This window comes from Lissotriton vulgaris, chromosome 4_1 (genome assembly GCF_964263255.1).
Source record: "Lissotriton vulgaris chromosome 4_1, aLisVul1.2, whole genome shotgun sequence".
In the NCBI taxonomy this organism is placed as follows: domain Eukaryota; kingdom Metazoa; phylum Chordata; class Amphibia; order Caudata; family Salamandridae; genus Lissotriton; species Lissotriton vulgaris.
In genome coordinates, this window is record NC_141691.1 from 2,079,912,924 (window position 1) to 2,079,929,903 (window position 16,980).

Consider the following 16,980-nt stretch of genomic DNA (forward strand, 5'->3'; position numbering starts at 1 on the left):
GCAGAGGGGTGTAACCACCCCCCTCCTGGTCCCACCCATAGGCAGGACCTAGTCACCGGGTCAGCCCCCTTTTTTTAGTATAAAGATAGGAGCGGGCCCCCTGTTCAAATTAGATCATCTTTGGAATCAAGACACGACTTTCTGCGAAAGGACTTCAAGATTTCTTCATCAAGATTCTCCCTTGTGGCTAAGGAGTAGTCACCCTGCATCCGCAGGCACCATCCTAAAGAACACTGCGGTCTGCTGCAAGTCCTTCATCACGAATCCGACGACCCAGCTCGACGAGACCCGGCTTCCCTGGCACCTCTGACCTCTACTCACCTCTACAGCAAAGCTGAGAACCGTGAGTGCGACGAGACCTCGAGGGACCGACGATCGCCAAGACTGCACAACATCTTTACAACAAGCCCACCGTGTCCTCCACGGGTGAGTGCTTTGGGGTCCGAGAAGCCCCGACCCTGCGCAGCTCCAGCACCCAAGGTCAGCCTCCCTGCATCTCCACGATCTGCGTGGGGCCCTTCTGCTGTTTGCTGTGCACCGCGTTGTTTGGCTACTAGCCGGCTGGCTTGTGGCCTTCTGAACGACGCCCGACGACATCACTGCTGCTGGTCTGGTTGCTCCAGACTGGCCCTTGCTTCCTTCTTCAAGAGAGGCACCCCGGACCCTCCTGGTCCACTCCAGACGCCATTTTAGGTCCACCGCGTGGGCTTGAATTTGCCAAGGCTTTGTTGCCCAATCCTGGGTCCAGCGACGCCGACAGCTTCTATCTTCGTGGGACAGCTCGATCCTCCATCCTGGTCGCCGACAACGCCTCCTGGTCCGTGAGATCTCCGAGCACAGCGTCACCCACTCACCTAGTCGAGGTGGCTACCATCCGGTGCCCTCCTGGTGCCCACTGACTACTGGCTAGTAGTCTCAAACTTGGTCCCCTCTGCTTTCAGGTGTCATCTTCCATCGATCCAGGCTTGGATCCACCGAACTTTCTTCACTGGTCGCCTGCCAGCAACTTCTTTCTTCCAGGCTCCTGGTCTGTCAACGAGGATTCCCGACGTCTTTTGAGTCCTATGCAGCTGCAGCCCCTGGGCTTGGTAACTTCGGCATTTCGGTGCCCCAGCATAGCCTCACTATCCAAGGGTCAGAATCTACTTTCGTTTTCCTCCTACCAGGTCGGGTTCGCCCGAGAACACTAACTTTGCAATTTCTAGCTACCATAGACTTTTGTCCGCATCTCGCGTGAGAGTGCACACTCTGCACCCGAGTCCCCTGGGTCTCCTAGAAGTAATCTAACGATTCTATAGTCAAGTCCTAGCGATTCCAAAGGCTATTAGTACTGTACTTACCTGCTAGTAATTTCGCATTCCACTTTCAGAGTACAGGGCTGTTGTGAATCTTAATAAATAACTTGTTTATTTTCATAACACTTGTGTGGTGTCCTTTCACTTGGTGTTCAAGGGGTATATGTGTGGTAAACAGCTGGCTTAACACGCCCTCTCGAGTCTTTAGCCTTAGACTGCTCGTATCCACGCTACTAGGATAGCTGGTCTATAAGGTTGACTTACAACCAATCATCAATAAGGGTTGCTGGACTGATACATAGTGTTCACTAGAATAGTGAGCACTGCATATCAGGCCACCTTCTCACACAAGATGACTATTTGAGTTAAAAAATATATAAGTAAAATGTATCATGGCTGCCCATGTTCAGTGACGACACCAGGTGCCAATAGGCGCGCTGCTGGCAGTTTGTTTTATGCAGTGCGGAGCTCTCGCTCTGTATCATCTCACTGCCACAATTGTGCAGCATTTCAACAGCAATTGGGTGTTTTCCCAAATGTCGGGATTCAAGCCTTGCTGCAGGTGCTGCTAGAAGAGATATCCTTTGAATCCTCACTGCATCTGCAGAGGGTGTCTGGGCCAGGGCCGGTGGCTCTTGTACCTCCATGGTTCTGCAGAGAGTGTCTGGGCCAGGGCCGGTGGCTCTTGTACCTCCATGGTTCTGCAGAGGGTGTCTGGGCCAGGGCCGGTGGCTCTTGTACCTCCATGGTTCTGCAGAGGGTGTCTGGGCCAGGGCCGGTGGCTCTTGTACCTCCTTGGTTCTGCAGAGGGTGTCTGAGCCAGGGCCGGTGGCTCTTGTACCTCCATGGTTCTGCAGAGGGTGTCTGGGCCAGGGTCGGTGGCTCTTGTACCTCCATGGTTCTGCAGAGGGTGTCTGGGCCAGGGCCGGTGGCTCTTGTACCTCCATGGTTCTGCAGAGAGTGTCTGGGCCAGGGCCGGTGGCTCTTGTACCTCCATGGTTCTGCAGAGGGTGTCTGGGCCAGGGCCGGTGGCTCTTGTACCTCCATGGTTCTGCAGAGGGTGTCTGGGCCAGGGCCGGTGGCTCTTGTACCTCCATGGTTCTGCAGAGGGTGTCTGGGCCAGGGCCGGTGGCTCTTGTACCTCCTTGGTTCTGCAGAGGGTGTCTGAGCCAGGGCCGGTGGCTCTTGTACCTCCATGGTTCTGCAGAGGGTGTCTGGGCCAGGGTCGGTGGCTCTTGTACCTCCATGGTTCTGCAGAGGGTGTCTGGGCCAGGGCCGGTGGCTCTTGTACCTCCATGGTTCTGCAGAGGGTGTCTGGGCCAGGGCCGGTGGCTCTTGTACCTCCATGGTTCTGCAGAGGGTGTCTGGGCCAGGGCCGGTGGCTCTCGTACCTCCATGGTTCTGCAGAGGGTGTCTGGGCCAGGGCCGGTGGCTCTTGTACCTCCATGGTTCTGCAGAGGGTGTCTCAGCCAGGGCCGGTGGCTCTTGTACCTCCATGGTTCTGCAGAGGGTGTCTGGGCCAGGGCCGGTGGCTCTTGTACCTCCATGGTTCTGCAGAGGGTGTCTGGGCCAGGGCCGGTGACTCTTGTACCTCCATGGTTCTGCAGAGGGTGTCTGGGCCAGGGCCGGTGGCTCTTGTACCTCCATGGTTCTGCAGAGGGTGTCTGAGCCAGGGCCGGTGGCTCTTGTACCTCCATGGTTCTGCAGAGGGTGTCTGGGCCAGGGCCGGTGGCTCTTGTACCTCCATGGTTCTGCAGAGGGTGTCTGGACCAGGGCCGGTGGCTCTTGTACCTCCATGGTTCTGCAGAGGGTGTCTGGGCCAGGGCCGGTGGCTCTTGTACCTCCATGGTTCTGCAGAGGGTGTCTGGGCCAGGGCCGGTAGCTCTTGTACCTCCATGTTTCTGCAGAGGGTGTCTGGGCCAGGGCCGTGGGTCTTGTACCTCCATGGTTCTGCAGAGGGTGTCTGGGCCAGGGACGGTGGCTCTTGTACCTCTATGTTTCTGCAGAGGGTGTCTGGGCCAGGGTCGGTGGCTCTTGTACCTCCATGGTTCTGCAGAGGGTGTCTGGGCCAGGGATGGTGGCTCTCGTACCTCCATGGTTCTGCAGAGGGTGTCTGGGCCAGGGCTGGTGGCTCTTGTACCTCCATGTTTCTGCAGAGGGTGTCTGGGCCAGGGCAGGTGGCTCTTGTACCTCCATGGTTCTGCAGAGGGTGTCTGGGCCAGGGCCGGTGGCTCTTGTACCTCTATGTTTCTGCAGAGGGTGTCTGGGCCAGGGCTGGTGGCTCTTGTACCTCCATGTTTCTGCAGAGGGTGTCTGGGCCAGGGCAGGTGGCTCTTGTACCTCCATGGTTCTGCAGAGGGTGTCTGGGCCAGGGCCGGTGGCTCTTGTACCTCTATGTTTCTGCAGAGGGTGTCTGGGCCAGGGCCGTGGGTCTTGTACCTCCATGGTTCTGCAGAGGGTGTCTGGGCCAGGGACGGTGGCTCTTGTACCTCCATGGTTCTGCAGAGGGTGTCTGGGCCAGGGCCGGTGGCTCTTGTACCTCCATGGTTCTGCAGAGGGTGTCTGGGCCAGGGTCGGTGGCTCTTGTACCTCCATGGTTCTGCAGAGGGTGTCTGGGCCAGGGCCGGTGACTCTTGTACCTCCATGTTTCTGCAGAGGGTGTCTGGGCCAGGGCAGGTGGCTCTTGTACCTCTATGTTTCTGCAGAGGGTGTCTGGGCCAGGGCCGGTGGCTCTTGTACCTCCATGGTTCTGCAGAGGGTGTCTGGGCCAGGGCCGGTGGCTCTTGTACCTCCATGGGTCTGCAGAGGGTGTCTGGGCCAGGGCCGGTGGCTCTGGTACCTCCATGGTTCTGCAGAGGGTGTCTGGGCCAGGTCCGGTGGCTCTGGTACCTCCATGGTTCTGCAGAGGGTGTCTGGGCCAGGGCAGGTGGCTCTTGTACCTCCATGGTTCTGCAGAGGGTGTCTGGGCCAGGTCCGGTGGCTCTTGTACCTCCATGGTTCTGCAGAGGGTGTCTGGGCCAGGTCCGGTGGCTCTGGTACCTCCATGGTTCTGCAGAGGGTGTCTGGGCCAGGGCCGGTGGCTCTTGTACCTCCATGGTTCTGCCGAGGGTGTCTGGGCCAGGGCCGGTGGCTCTTGTACCTCCATGGTTCTGCAGAGGGTGTCTGGGCCAGGGCCGGTGGCTCTTGTAACTCCATGGTTCTGCAGAGGGTGTCTGGGCCAGTGCCGGTGGCTCTTGTACCTCCATGGTTCTGCCGAGGGTGTCTGGGCCAGGGCCGGTGGCTCTTGTACCTCCATGGTTCTGCCGAGGGTGTCTGGGCCAGGGCCGGTGGCTCTTGTACCTCCATGGTTCTGCAGAGGGTGTCTGGGCCAGGGCCGGTGGCTCTTGTACCTCCATGGTTCTGCAGAGGGTGTCTGGGCCAGGGCCGGTGGCTCTTGTACCTCCATAGGTCTGGAGAGGGTGTTTGGGCCAGGGTCGGTGGCTCTTGTACCTCCATGGTTCTGCAGAGGGTGTCTGGGCCAGGGCAGGTGGCTCTTGTACCTCCATGGTTCTGCAGAGGGTGTCTGGGCCAGGGCCGGTGGCTCTGGTACCTCCATGGTTCTGCAGAGTGTGTCTGGGCCAGGGCCGGTGGCTCTTGTACCTCCATGGTTCTGCAGAGGGTGTCTGGGCCAGGGCCGGTGGCTCTTGTACCTCCATGGTTCTGCAGAGGGTGTCTGGGCCAGGGTCGGTGGCTCTTGTACCTCCATGGTTCTGCAGAGGGTGTCTGGGCCAGGGCCGGTGACTCTTGTACCTCCATGTTTCTGCAGAGGGTGTCTGGGCCAGGGCTGGTGGCTCTTGTACCTCCATGTTTCTGCAGAGGGTGTCTGGGCCAGGTCCGGTGGCTCTGGTACCTCTATGTTTCTGCAGAGGGTGTCTGGGCCAGGGACGGTGGCTCTTGTACCTCCATGGTTCTGCAGAGGGTGTCTGGGCCAGGGCCGGTGGCTCTTGTACCTCCATGGGTCTGCAGAGGGTGTCTGGGCCAGGGCCGGTGGCTCTGGTACCTCCATGGTTCTGCAGAGGGTGTCTGGGCCAGGTCCGGTGGCTCTGGTACCTCCATGGTTCTGCAGAGGGTGTCTGGGCCAGGGCCGGTGGCTCTTGTACCTCCATGGTTCTGCAGAGGGTGTCTCAGCCAGGGCCGGTGGCTCTTGTACCTCCATGGTTCTGCAGAGGGTGTCTGGGCCAGGGCCGTGGGTCTTGTACCTCCATGGTTCTGCAGAGGGTGTCTGGGCCAGGGCCGGTGGCTCTTGTACCTCCATGGTTCTGCAGAGGGTGTCTGGGCCAGGGCCGGTGACTCTTGTACCTCCATGTTTCTGCAGAGGGTGTCTGGGCCAGGGCCGGTGGCTCTGGTACCTCCATGTTTCTGCAGAGGGTGTCTGGGCCAGGGCCGGTGACTCTTGTACCTCCATGTTTTTGCAGAGGGTGTCTGGGCCAGGGCCGGTGGCTCTGGTACCTCCATGGTTCTGCAGAGGGTGTCTGGGCCAGGTCCGGTGGCTCTGGTACCTCCATGGTTCTGCAGAGGGTGTCTGGGCCAGGGCCGGTGGCTCTTGTACCTCCATGGTTCTGCAGAGGGTGTCTGGGCCAGGTCCGGTGGCTCTGGTACCTCCATGGTTCTGCAGAGGGTGTCTGGGCCAGGGCCGGTGGCTCTTGTACCTCTATGTTTCTGCAGAGGGTGTCTGGGCCAGGGCCGGTGGCTCTGGTACCTCCATGGTTCTGCAGAGGGTGTCTGGGCCAGGGCCGGTGGCTCTTGTACCTCCATGGTTCTGCAGAGGGTGTCTGGGCCAGAGCCGGTAGCTCTTGTACCTCCATGGTTCTGCAGAGGGTGTCTGGGCCAGTGCCGGTGGCTCTTGTACCTCCATGGTTCTGCAGAGGGTGTCTGGGCCAGGGCAGGTGGCTCTTGTACCTCCATGGTTCTGCAGAGGGTGTCTGGGCCAGGGCCGGTGGCTCTTGTACCTCTATGTTTCTGCAGAGGGTGTCTGGGCCAGGGTCGGTGGCTCTTGTACCTCCATGGTTCTGCAGAGGGTGTCTGGGCCAGGGCCGGTGACTCTTGTACCTCCATGTTTCTGCAGAGGGTGTCTGGGCCAGGGCAGGTGGCTCATGTACCTCCATGGTTCTGCAGAGGGTGTCTGGGCCAGGGCCGGTGGCTCTTGTACCTCTATGTTTCTGCAGAGGGTGTCTGGGCCAGGGCCGGTGGCTCTTGTACCTCCATGGGTCTGCAGAGGGTGTCTGGGCCAGGGCCGGTGGCTCTTGTACCTCCATAGGTCTGGAGAGGGTGTTTGGGCCTGGGCCGGTGGCTCTTGTACCTCCATGGTTCTGCAGAGGGTGTCTGGGCCAGGGCCGGTGGCTCTTGTACCTCCATGGTTCTGCAGAGGGTGTCTGGGCCAGGGCCGGTGGCTCTTGTACCTCCATGGTTCTGCAGAGGGTGTCTGGGCCAGGGCCGGTGACTCTTGTACCTCCATGGGTCTGCAGAGGGTGTCTGGGCCAGGGCCGGTGGCTCTTGTACCTCCATGGTTTTGCAGAGGGTGTCTGGGCCAGGGCCGGTGGCTCTTGTACCTCCATGGTTTTGCAGAGGGTGTCTGGGCCAGGGCCGGTGGCTCTTGTACCTCCATGGTTCTGCAGAGGGTGTCTGCCCACTCCATTTAATGTGCCTTAATGGGACTTAAATCTTGTCTTAACCTACTTGATGGGTTCTCACTTTGAGCCCTTGCAGAAGTGTCCCTTGAGACTATTGTCTTTAAAGACTGTTTTTCTTGTTGCCATTACCTCGGCAAGGAGGGTAAGTGAGCTTCAAGCTCTGAGTTCGAAACCCCCGTTCCTGACTATTCATGCTGATAGAATGGTTCTCAGGACCAGTGCTGATTTTCTGCCTAAGGTGGTAACTCCCTTCCATCTGGGGCAGTCCATTACCCTTCCTTCCTTCTATACTCCCCCTCACCTTTCCAAGGAGGAGGAGCGGCTTCACCGTTTGGACCCTAAAAGGGCGGTGAGTTTTTATCTCGATAGGACTTAAGACTATCGTGTGGATGATCAGCTATTTGTAGGGCTTTGCTGGCTGCAGGAAAGGCAGAGCGATGCACAAGCGCACCCTTTCCAGATGGATTATCTTGTGCATCAAGATCTGTTACTCTTTGGCCGGTAAGGATCCTCCAGAGGATATAAGGGCTCATTCTACTGGAGCAAAGTCTTCAGCGTCTGCCTTGTCTAGAGGTGTTCCTGTAGAGGACATTTGTAGAGTGACAACTTGGGCCTCCATCCACACCTTCGCGAAGCATTACTGCTTAGATTTCGAGGTAAGGAGGACGGTCACTTTGTGCGCTCCGTCCTATAGGACCTTTTGGTATAGAAGGGTGGACACCCTCCTCCGGGAGTGGGGACTGCTGTGGGACTCTATTCACAAGGGGAGGAATCCACTGACAGATGTATCCATCAGAAGAACAAGTTAATTACCTTCGGTAACGCTTTTTCTGGTGGATACAGTATCTGCCTGTGGATTCCTCACTGACCCACCGCCTTCCCGTTGTCCACCCTTGTATACCTACAATGTTGTTTTCAATGGAGGTGTTTAATTCCTTTTGCTTATCGCATTGTTTTCAAACTGTGTTTTGGTTTGAATGCTATGTACTGTGTATACTGTATATATTTGTGTCGGTAGTTCGTGTGCCTCGAAGGCACGGAAAAAAAGGGCGGAACTGACGTCATCACGCCGACGAGGCTCTCTTATGGCTCTGGTGACGTCAGCGGAGTCTCGTGCGGAGCCAGGCTTCTGTGACGTCGCCTCGTCGGCGTGGGGAGCTACAAAAAATTTACGAATGCTGCTGGTGCAGGGGATATTCATGAGGTGAGGAATCCACTGGCAGATACTGTATCCACCAGAAAAAGCGTTACCGAAGTAAGTAACTTGTTCATCAGTTCAAAGAACTGAAAAGATTTTAGAAGGGAGAGCCTGGCACATTCTGGTTAACACAGATGATTAACTGGATGTTATCAACATAGGCCAACGCAGAACATGCAAGTAATGCACTTATTTGTTTATGTAGGTGTATCAATATTAAAAAGTATCAGGCACCATCAAGTTATAACTGAGAGCTGCATCACTAAGATGGTGGAAGGGTCAGGAACTAGGACCATGCTTCCTGAAAAGATAACAAAAAAACCAGTAGACCACTGTCTTGACAATTCCCACTTCTTGAGCGAGGATTTCAGAATGACTTGATCCACTGTACTAAACATGGCATACATATCCCACAGAATCATGCCTTCCACATCCTCATTGACCATATTGTTTCTCAGGTAATCTAATTATATTTCCAGAGCTGCTTCTGTGCCCCTGCCTGGGTGAAATCTGGTTGCCTGGGATCGGGCAATTGATTTTTTTCAAATAGGCCAAGAATTGTTTTGCCGCAATTCTTTACAGCATCTTACTGAAGTGGGAAAGTAGAGTAACTGGACAATAGTTCTCTGCCACTGAGCTGTTGCCAAGAGGATTTTCAAATACTCATATCAAAATATATGTAGCTGCCATTTCTGTGTCTGAAAAAATAAATGGGCCATCTCTATTCGCATCTGGGTTAGTTACAGAACTCGCGAAGAAACTCCCACTGGTTTCAAAATGTACTCCATCATGAGAACTAAACGCTATTGTTTAAGCGTCTACAAAGCCCTTTTTGAGCCTGTTCGTAGAACATCTAGACAACCTCTTTCATGGAAACCAGCCTTCTCGCTTGCCATCAGCCACGATGAGCCAGATACCAGCTTTCTCCAAGAAGAAGCTAGATGTATTCAATTATAAGAATATAATGGCACTCAAAATCAACCCAAGCTTCATCCCTATGTTGCTTTCAGTGTTCCACATAAATCCGCTAGTTCTGCTTACCTGCCTTCCTTCTGTAACAAAATTAATTCTACAGGTAAAAAATACCTTGCATTCTTTTAATGTCGAGAGATGTTTTAGATGGAAAAAAGAGTGAATAAGTTAGATCATCTTTCTGTACCATTTGGTTAAGCTAACAAAGGCTTTTTGTTGAAGCAAGGCGTCTTAAGGTGAATAGTCTGCTGCATCACTCATCCTCTGCGGGCTGTCAGGCACCTGGTAGGTCCGAGGCTCACTCAGTGAGAATCATGGCTCTGAAAAACATCTGTAGAGCAGCTCGCGCAGGATGGCCCACTCTTACAAGCACGGCTGCTTTGCCATTTAGTCAAGTGGGGAGTTGATGGTCCCCCGTTGGCGGCTTGGCAGAATGCAATGCGCACATGGGGGGATGGCTGAGGTGACAGCCCTCCTGTATGAAGAATTGCGGGCTTCACAACTGCCCAATATCCCAAGAATGGGAAACACTTCTTGATCAATTTATTCAACGTATGTTCCCAGATGACTCTCCATCTAAGATCTATACCCTACTCCAGTATTGGAACTTTCATGTGCTTGAATCATTATTTGTGGTCGAGATGGGAGACCGTGGGACTCCCACTTCGACGACGGGGAATGTTTAAGGCATGTGAATCTATGAAAGATACCAATACTAAATAACTGCAGTTATAGGTAAGTAACTTATTTCTTATCCAGTATTGGGGTATCTTTCATAGATTCACATGCTTGAATCATTCCTCGTCATCGAAGTGCAAGTCCCACGGTCTCCCATCTCGACGACGGGGAATGATTCAGGCATGTGAATCTATGAAAGATACACAATACTGGATAACTGCAGTTACAGGTAAGTAACTTATTTCTTATCCAGTATTGGGGTATCTTTCATAGATTCACACGCTTGGATTACATTTCCCGTCATCGTGATGGGAGACCGCGGGACTCCCACTTCGACGACGGGGAATGATTCAAGCATGTGAATCTATGAACGATACCAATACTGGATAGCTGCAGTTACAGTTACAGTTAAGTTACTTATTTCTTATCCAGTATTGGGGTATCTTTCATAGATTCACATGCTTGAATCATTCCCCGATGTCGAAGTGGGAGTCCCACGGTCTCCCATCTCGACGGCAGGGAAAGATTCTAGCATGTGAATCTATGAAAGTTTCCAATACTGGATAACTGCTGTTACAGGTAAGTAACTTATTTATTATCCAGTATTAGGGTATCTTTCATACATTCACATGCTTGAATCATTCCCCGTCGTCGAAATGGGAGTCCCACGGTCTCCCATCTCGACGACGGGGAATGATTCAGGCATGTGAATCTATGAAAGATACCAATACTGGATAACTGCAGTTACAGGTAAGTAACTTATTTCTTATGCAGTATTGAGGTATCTTAGATAGATTCACATGGTTGAATCATTCCCCGTCGTCGAAGTGGGAGACCAACGGTCTCCCATCTAGACGACGGGGAATGATTCAGGCATGTGAAACTATGAAAGATACCAATACTGGATAACTGCAGTTACAGGTAAGTAACTTATTTCTTATCCGGTATTGGGGTATCTTAGATAGATTCACATGCTTGAATCATTCCCTGTCGTCGCAGTGCGAGTCCCACGGCCTCCCATCACGATGACGGGGAATGATTCAGGCATATGAATCTATGAAAGATACGAATACTGGATAACTGCGGTTACAGGTAAGTAACTTATTTCTTATCCGGTATTGGGGTATCTTTCATAGATTCACATGCATGAATCATTCCCGGTCGTCGAAGTGGGAGTCCCACGGTCTCCCATCTCGACGACGGTGAATGATTCAGTCATGTGAATCTCTGAAAGATACCAATACTGGATAACTGCAGTTACAGGTAAGTAACTTTTTTCTTATCCAGTATTCGGGTATCTTTCATAGATTCACATGCTTGAATCATTCCCCGTCGTCGAAGTGGGAGTCCCACGGTGTCCCATCTCAACGACGGGGAATGATTCAGGCATGTGAATCTATGAAAGATACCAATACTGGATAACTGCAGTTACAGGTAAGTAACTTATTTCTTATGCAGTATTGAGGTATCTTAGATAGATTCACATGGTTGAATCATTCCCCGTCGTCGAAGTGGGAGACCAACGGTCTCCCATCTAGACGACGGGGAATGATTCAGGCATGTGAAACTATGAAAGATACCAATACTGGATAACTGCAGTTACAGGTAAGTAACTTATTTCTTATCCGGTATTGGGGTATCTTAGATAGATTCACATGCTTGAATCATTCCCTGTCGTCGCAGTGCGAGTCCCACGGCCTCCCATCACGACGACGGGGAATGATTCAGGCATATGAATCTATGAAAGATACGAATACTGGATAACTGCAGTTACAGGTAAGTAACTTATTTCTTATCCGGTATTGGGGTATCTTTCATAGATTCACATGCATGAATCATTCCCGGTCGTCGAAGTGGGAGTCCCACGGTCTCCCATCTCGACGACGGTGAATGATTCAGTCATGTGAATCTCTGAAAGATACCAATACTGGATAACTGCAGTTACAGGTAAGTAACTTATTTCTTATCCAGTATTCGGGTATCTTTCATAGATTCACATGCTTGAATCATTCCCTGTCGTCGAAGTGGGAGTCCCACGGTGTCCCATCTCGACGACGGGGAATGATTCAGGCATGTGAATCTATGAAAGATAGCAATACTGGATAACTGCAGTTACAGGTAAGTAACTTATTTCTTATGCAGTATTGAGGTATCTTAGATAGATTGACATGCTTGAATCATTCCCCGTCGTCGAAGTGGGAGTCCCGCGGTCTCCCATCTCGACGATGGGGAATGATACAAGCATGTGGATTTATGAAAGTTTCCAATCCACCTCATGATACTTACTGCCAGACCCTCTTTCCTTCGCCTCACTCCTGGTGGCAGAGATGCACACCTGCCATCAATGTCCTATGAAAATAAAAAGCAAGTCTATTCCTGTGCTGAAACGCCCTGGCCACTTGCCAAAGCTATACTTACACCCTCCACTGCTACCCCCACCCCTCTCCCTGTTATTGCTGTTATATATTGAGGTTATAATTTTACATACTTATCATTGAGGGATTTGGAAATGCAACACTACTGTGCCAGTTCAAAGCCCTATGATACTCGTGGAATATCCATATATAACCATTTATTGTACTGTGATTTTGGATTTTAGGATTCTCTGTACAGGGATTATTTTGTCGCAACTCATTTTTAATTGTTGAAAACCCTGCAATAAAAACATTTTTAAATAGTGGCTCGTTGATAGTGGGACAACTCTTACTATATGGCTGTTTTCAAGGTTAATGTGTTACAAAATTCAGTGCTATGTAAATATTCATTACTGAGATTCTAACCTGACATCCGGGGATTCTTCAAGCGTGTGAATCTATAAAAGATACCAATGCTGGAGAACTGCAGTTACAAGTAATGCCCTTTCTTTCTCTTCCTCAATGTCCCCTTCAAGGCAAGGTCCTTAGCAGGGCCCTTGACCTAGCTGGGGCCAGCTGGAGTGCTCTTGTAGCTTGCTTTATGTTTCATGCACCAGCATCATGGCAGCAGTATGCTGCATTAGGGTCGTCATTTCTAGATTCTGATGCTGAACGCTAGCCCACTAGCCCACCTGCCACTGCCCTCACACAAACACAGGGACCACCGCCGTCTATCAATCACAGGCACAGAAAATATTCGGAGGAGGCTAACACTTTCGAATGGTGCAGATATTTGTTTGAGTTAACATCTTTCATTGCCAGGATAACTTACCTTAATCACATCAGTAGTGTAGGAGGAAAAGAAAACATACATCATTTTCTCCGCAGCCCCATTCTGACCCCTTCAGTCTGCCGTCCCAAGTCCCCAGGAATGTGCAATGTGGACTCAGGCTTACGTACAGTATGGTGATAGGTTTCAGGACACACATTGAAAATGGTAGACCATATTTTATTTGTGCACTCCTGGGCACCAACAGCTGCAGTGTGGAATATTCCACACTGCAGTGTGGAATATTTCTGCGCACTTCCAGCAGATGGGAAAATAAAGGATGAGGATGAGGATGGAGGTAAAGGGGAAGGAGGGATGCCTTAAAAAAAAAGTGCAACAAACACATAAATGCAAAACAAAATTACATTGGAGCTGGTTCTACTCTGCCAAATTGCCCAAGAGACACTGAGAGGAGCTATGGGGCAGCCCTTCTGCCCCCACCCCCCAAAAAAGACATAAAAGAGCAATTAAAACTAAACAAGACATGATAGGCAAGCCTAACATAGCTTCTGGTATGGCACATGCCCTCCCCCACAAACTGCACCACAGACTTTGCCAAAATGCCATGGAGTGTGTATGAAACAAGCATAACTCTGACGGTATTTATACTTTGTCTTTGCAGAATCAGAGGACTCCTTCATTTCCAACCCGAGAAGCCCGACCTGTTCAGAAATTTAGTAAGAAGATGTTCCAGGCCACCTCAAACGTGGGCGCTGCCGGAGACCCCAAGGCGGCCCTGCAGAGCTACACCCAAGCCTACGGGACAATCAGCAAAACAGCTCTGCAGAACCTGCCGGTGCGGACCAACTCTCAACAGGGCGGCCAGTGAGAGGTGGCCTCAGCAGCGGCATAGTGGGCATCTGGAAAGCACTCACAGACTGCCCTGGAAGAGGCACAAAAAGCCTGGTTCTTGCTGTTAACCTAACCCTGACCACATTCAGCAAAGAGCGGCTCTTGTTCACTTCTGGACCTGGCAGCTGTTGGCATTGCCTGGGCATTGGCCTCTGTAACCTTTACTTACATGGCTCCACGACATTGCCACCACTTTGTGGACACAACTCTGTTACCTTGAGCTCTCCTCGTGTGCTGTCATAGGCACATACACCGTTGTTGAAGCCATGGACAGACAGCACGTTGTGCCAAGTGCTGGCCCAGCCTCCTAGAGCTTGGCATGGTTGGCGAGGTGCTGTAACTGGGTGGGGCGATTGTGTTCTAGCCATAGATGGAGTCAACGTTACTCCACACTTCATTCATTTAACTATGACCTTGAACAAATTCTCACCATTTGACAGCATATAAGGCACAATAATCATACCTGAAGAAGGTACATAAAAGCAGACACACCCTGTGTGAGGTTACAGGGTTCATATGTATAATTCTTATTTGTATTGCAAGGTTTGTACTTACATTTCTCTTCTTACATTAAAGTTGAGTTTTTTGTACTGGTTTGGAGAAAGGTGCTTGGTTATGATATGGATATGCGTTTTAGAAGCAAGTGTTTTTCCCTTTCTTCAGGTATAACTTGATGATTATTCTGCCTAGTAGACCTTGCAGTGGAACCACAGGCCAGTCATCAAATATTTGCATCCAAGCAACAACCCCTCCATCTCTCCCAGAGCTGGTCCACCGTAGGCCCAGGAGGGCCAGATTCATACTACATTTTCAGCATGTTCACGTAGGACACATTTACACCCACTGAATCTAAACGCTGGTAATTCACAGAGCCATTATCTGTCCTGAAAATCTGGCACAAATTCAGGGCTCCAGGATCTGTATTCATTATTCCTTTTCTTGTGCATCATAACGTCATTTTGAATGGAGTTTGTCTGCAGGTTCTCATACAACCAGCCATCCTTTAAAAAGGAAGGGGGTGGTACTCCAGCATTTAATCTTTCATAGAGCCACATGCTTGAAGTATTCCCTATCACCAGACTGGGAACTTTTAGTAACAATATTAACCAGCAGTGTAGGCCCTGCACTCGATAACATTGAATTCTACAATAGACTTTAGTAACTCATTCCTATTATTATGTATGGTCCAAACTACAGCTCGTCAGAGCAGAGCATCCTTGGGTTGTCCCCTGCCAGAGGCTTCTAACTGTCCGATTTTTCTACCTCATATCACAGTGAGGAACCCTCAGAAGAAGCTCTGTTTTTGAAGATTTTTCTTCAGAATTCTTTACCAAAAAGAATCCCTCTCCAGGGCATGCAAGGTATGTTGAAAGAAAAAGATCTGCATGGATGATCCACACTGTAGCTGCTTTTACTACCTCATCCCAGGCAGTCCTAAACAATGTAACATGTGACTTATTTTGTCCTCAAAGACTTAAATACAGAGAAAGAAGGTTGGTTCCAGCCATTTTAAAAGCAAAAGTAGACGAGGCCAAGCCCTGAGGTAAGGTGAACAGCACTAGGGCTCAATCACAGAAGTCAGTCAACAAGACTTCCAAGCAGGCTGTAGGAACCTCTGACTCTGTTTCTTGGGGTCAGACAACTATTCAACCACTGCCCGCCACTTCTCTGGAAATTGTTGACATACCAAAGAAACTTACCAAAAAAACTAATTGTAAGGTTGAGTCGGATGAAGAATCCTGGACTAAAAAGCTGAAGTTGGTCATTCAATAGAAGTCAACTTGTGCACAAATTAAAACAGCCAGGTGGGTCACCAGGCTGCCAATAGCAGGTGGGTCGAATCCACGTGGACAACATCAACTGGAAAACTGTCTGCGAGGGACAGTACCTTATCAACGTTCATGACAAATAAACTCATGAAAAGTTAGCCATCATCAGCAGTGCTGTCGATGGCGAACTCTTCGTCGATTATGCAGGCTACTGCTAGTGAACATTGCTAGTGAATGTTGACACAGCACTGGTCAATAATGGCAATGTCTACCTACTCGTTGATGGAGTGTACAGAGCCAAAGCTGACAACGAAAATATCCAAAGAATTACCGATGACAACTTCATCGTCGACAAAGCATTTGTCAACGACGATCCCATCAGTATCGTTGGTGACACCTGCGATTCTCTCTTGGACAACGGCATTTTATCCACATTGTCTGACATTGTTTAATGAACTTTTACGGAACAAGCACTTGCACTGACTTCCCACACCTTTATTTCCTCAGCACCTTTAACGCCACTGAGAAGACTATTGCCAGATGTTTCTTCAGGTCCGGATTTAGAAGCTAACCCTAACATGGATGTGATAGAGGCTTTTCTCAGTGAGGAAAACCATAACACTGATCAAGAGGCCATTAGACCATCTGAGAAAAAAAGAAGATATTTGGATAGAGACAGTGAGAAGGAGCCACGCCGTCTGGTTTGCCAAGCCTGGAAGCTGAGTTCACCACGAATATCCAACTTTCAGCTGTATGCTCATAGTTCAGACCAACTTGCACAACAGATGGTGCAGATCAAGCCTGGGAGGTGAACTCCACTCTGTTCGCAGAGTTTTCTGCACTCCACGGAGCACGCAGAGTTCCGAAAAACTCTGCTCCACATAGTGGAGTTTTTTTCCTCGCTTGCGCTCACATGGTCATGTAAGCAAGCGAGGAAAATCCACATCCCGGCGAAATTACTCAACGCGGGTGGTCAGATTTGTCAGCGCAGATGGTCCTGATTGCTCGCTTTGAGAAACCTTCCATTCAGGTTAAGGAAGCTGCTGCTCGAGTAGAAAATCTACTTAAGCAGCAGAAAAGAAGCAGCGCCCTCTTACGCTGCGCATGGTGCAGTTTGCACTAATTTTATAGCGCAGGATAACGACTGCGCTAAAAATTAACAATAACGGCATGACCAAACGCACTCTGCCGCTTAGGGAACTTCTCGTAGTGCAGCAGAGTTTTTTTTTTTTCAATAATCTTTAGAAGATGATCAAAGATGTTTACCAATGATCACCACCTCCCTGAGGCACTGTCAAAAAGCTTCTTCCATCAGACAAAGGGGGTGTATTGGATATCAATACCTGGACGTTTGGCTCATTCGA

The 16,980-nt window shown here is 50.8% G+C and overlaps 1 protein-coding gene across 3 annotated transcripts in view; it reads left to right on the forward strand.

Moving 5' to 3' along the window:
- The window catches only part of MAPK15 (mitogen-activated protein kinase 15), a 185,413-nt gene extending 170,966 nt beyond the window's left edge, over window positions 1-14,447 (forward strand). For all 3 annotated transcript variants that reach the window (XM_086966537.1, XM_086966536.1, XM_086966538.1), the window contains one exon: window positions 13,618-14,447. In XM_086966537.1, coding sequence (XP_086822663.1) covers window positions 13,618-13,824 — 207 coding nt within the window. In that variant the 3' untranslated portion in view covers window positions 13,825-14,447. The remainder of the gene's footprint in view (window positions 1-13,617) is intronic.
- The last annotated feature ends 2,533 nt before the right edge of the window (window positions 14,448-16,980 follow it).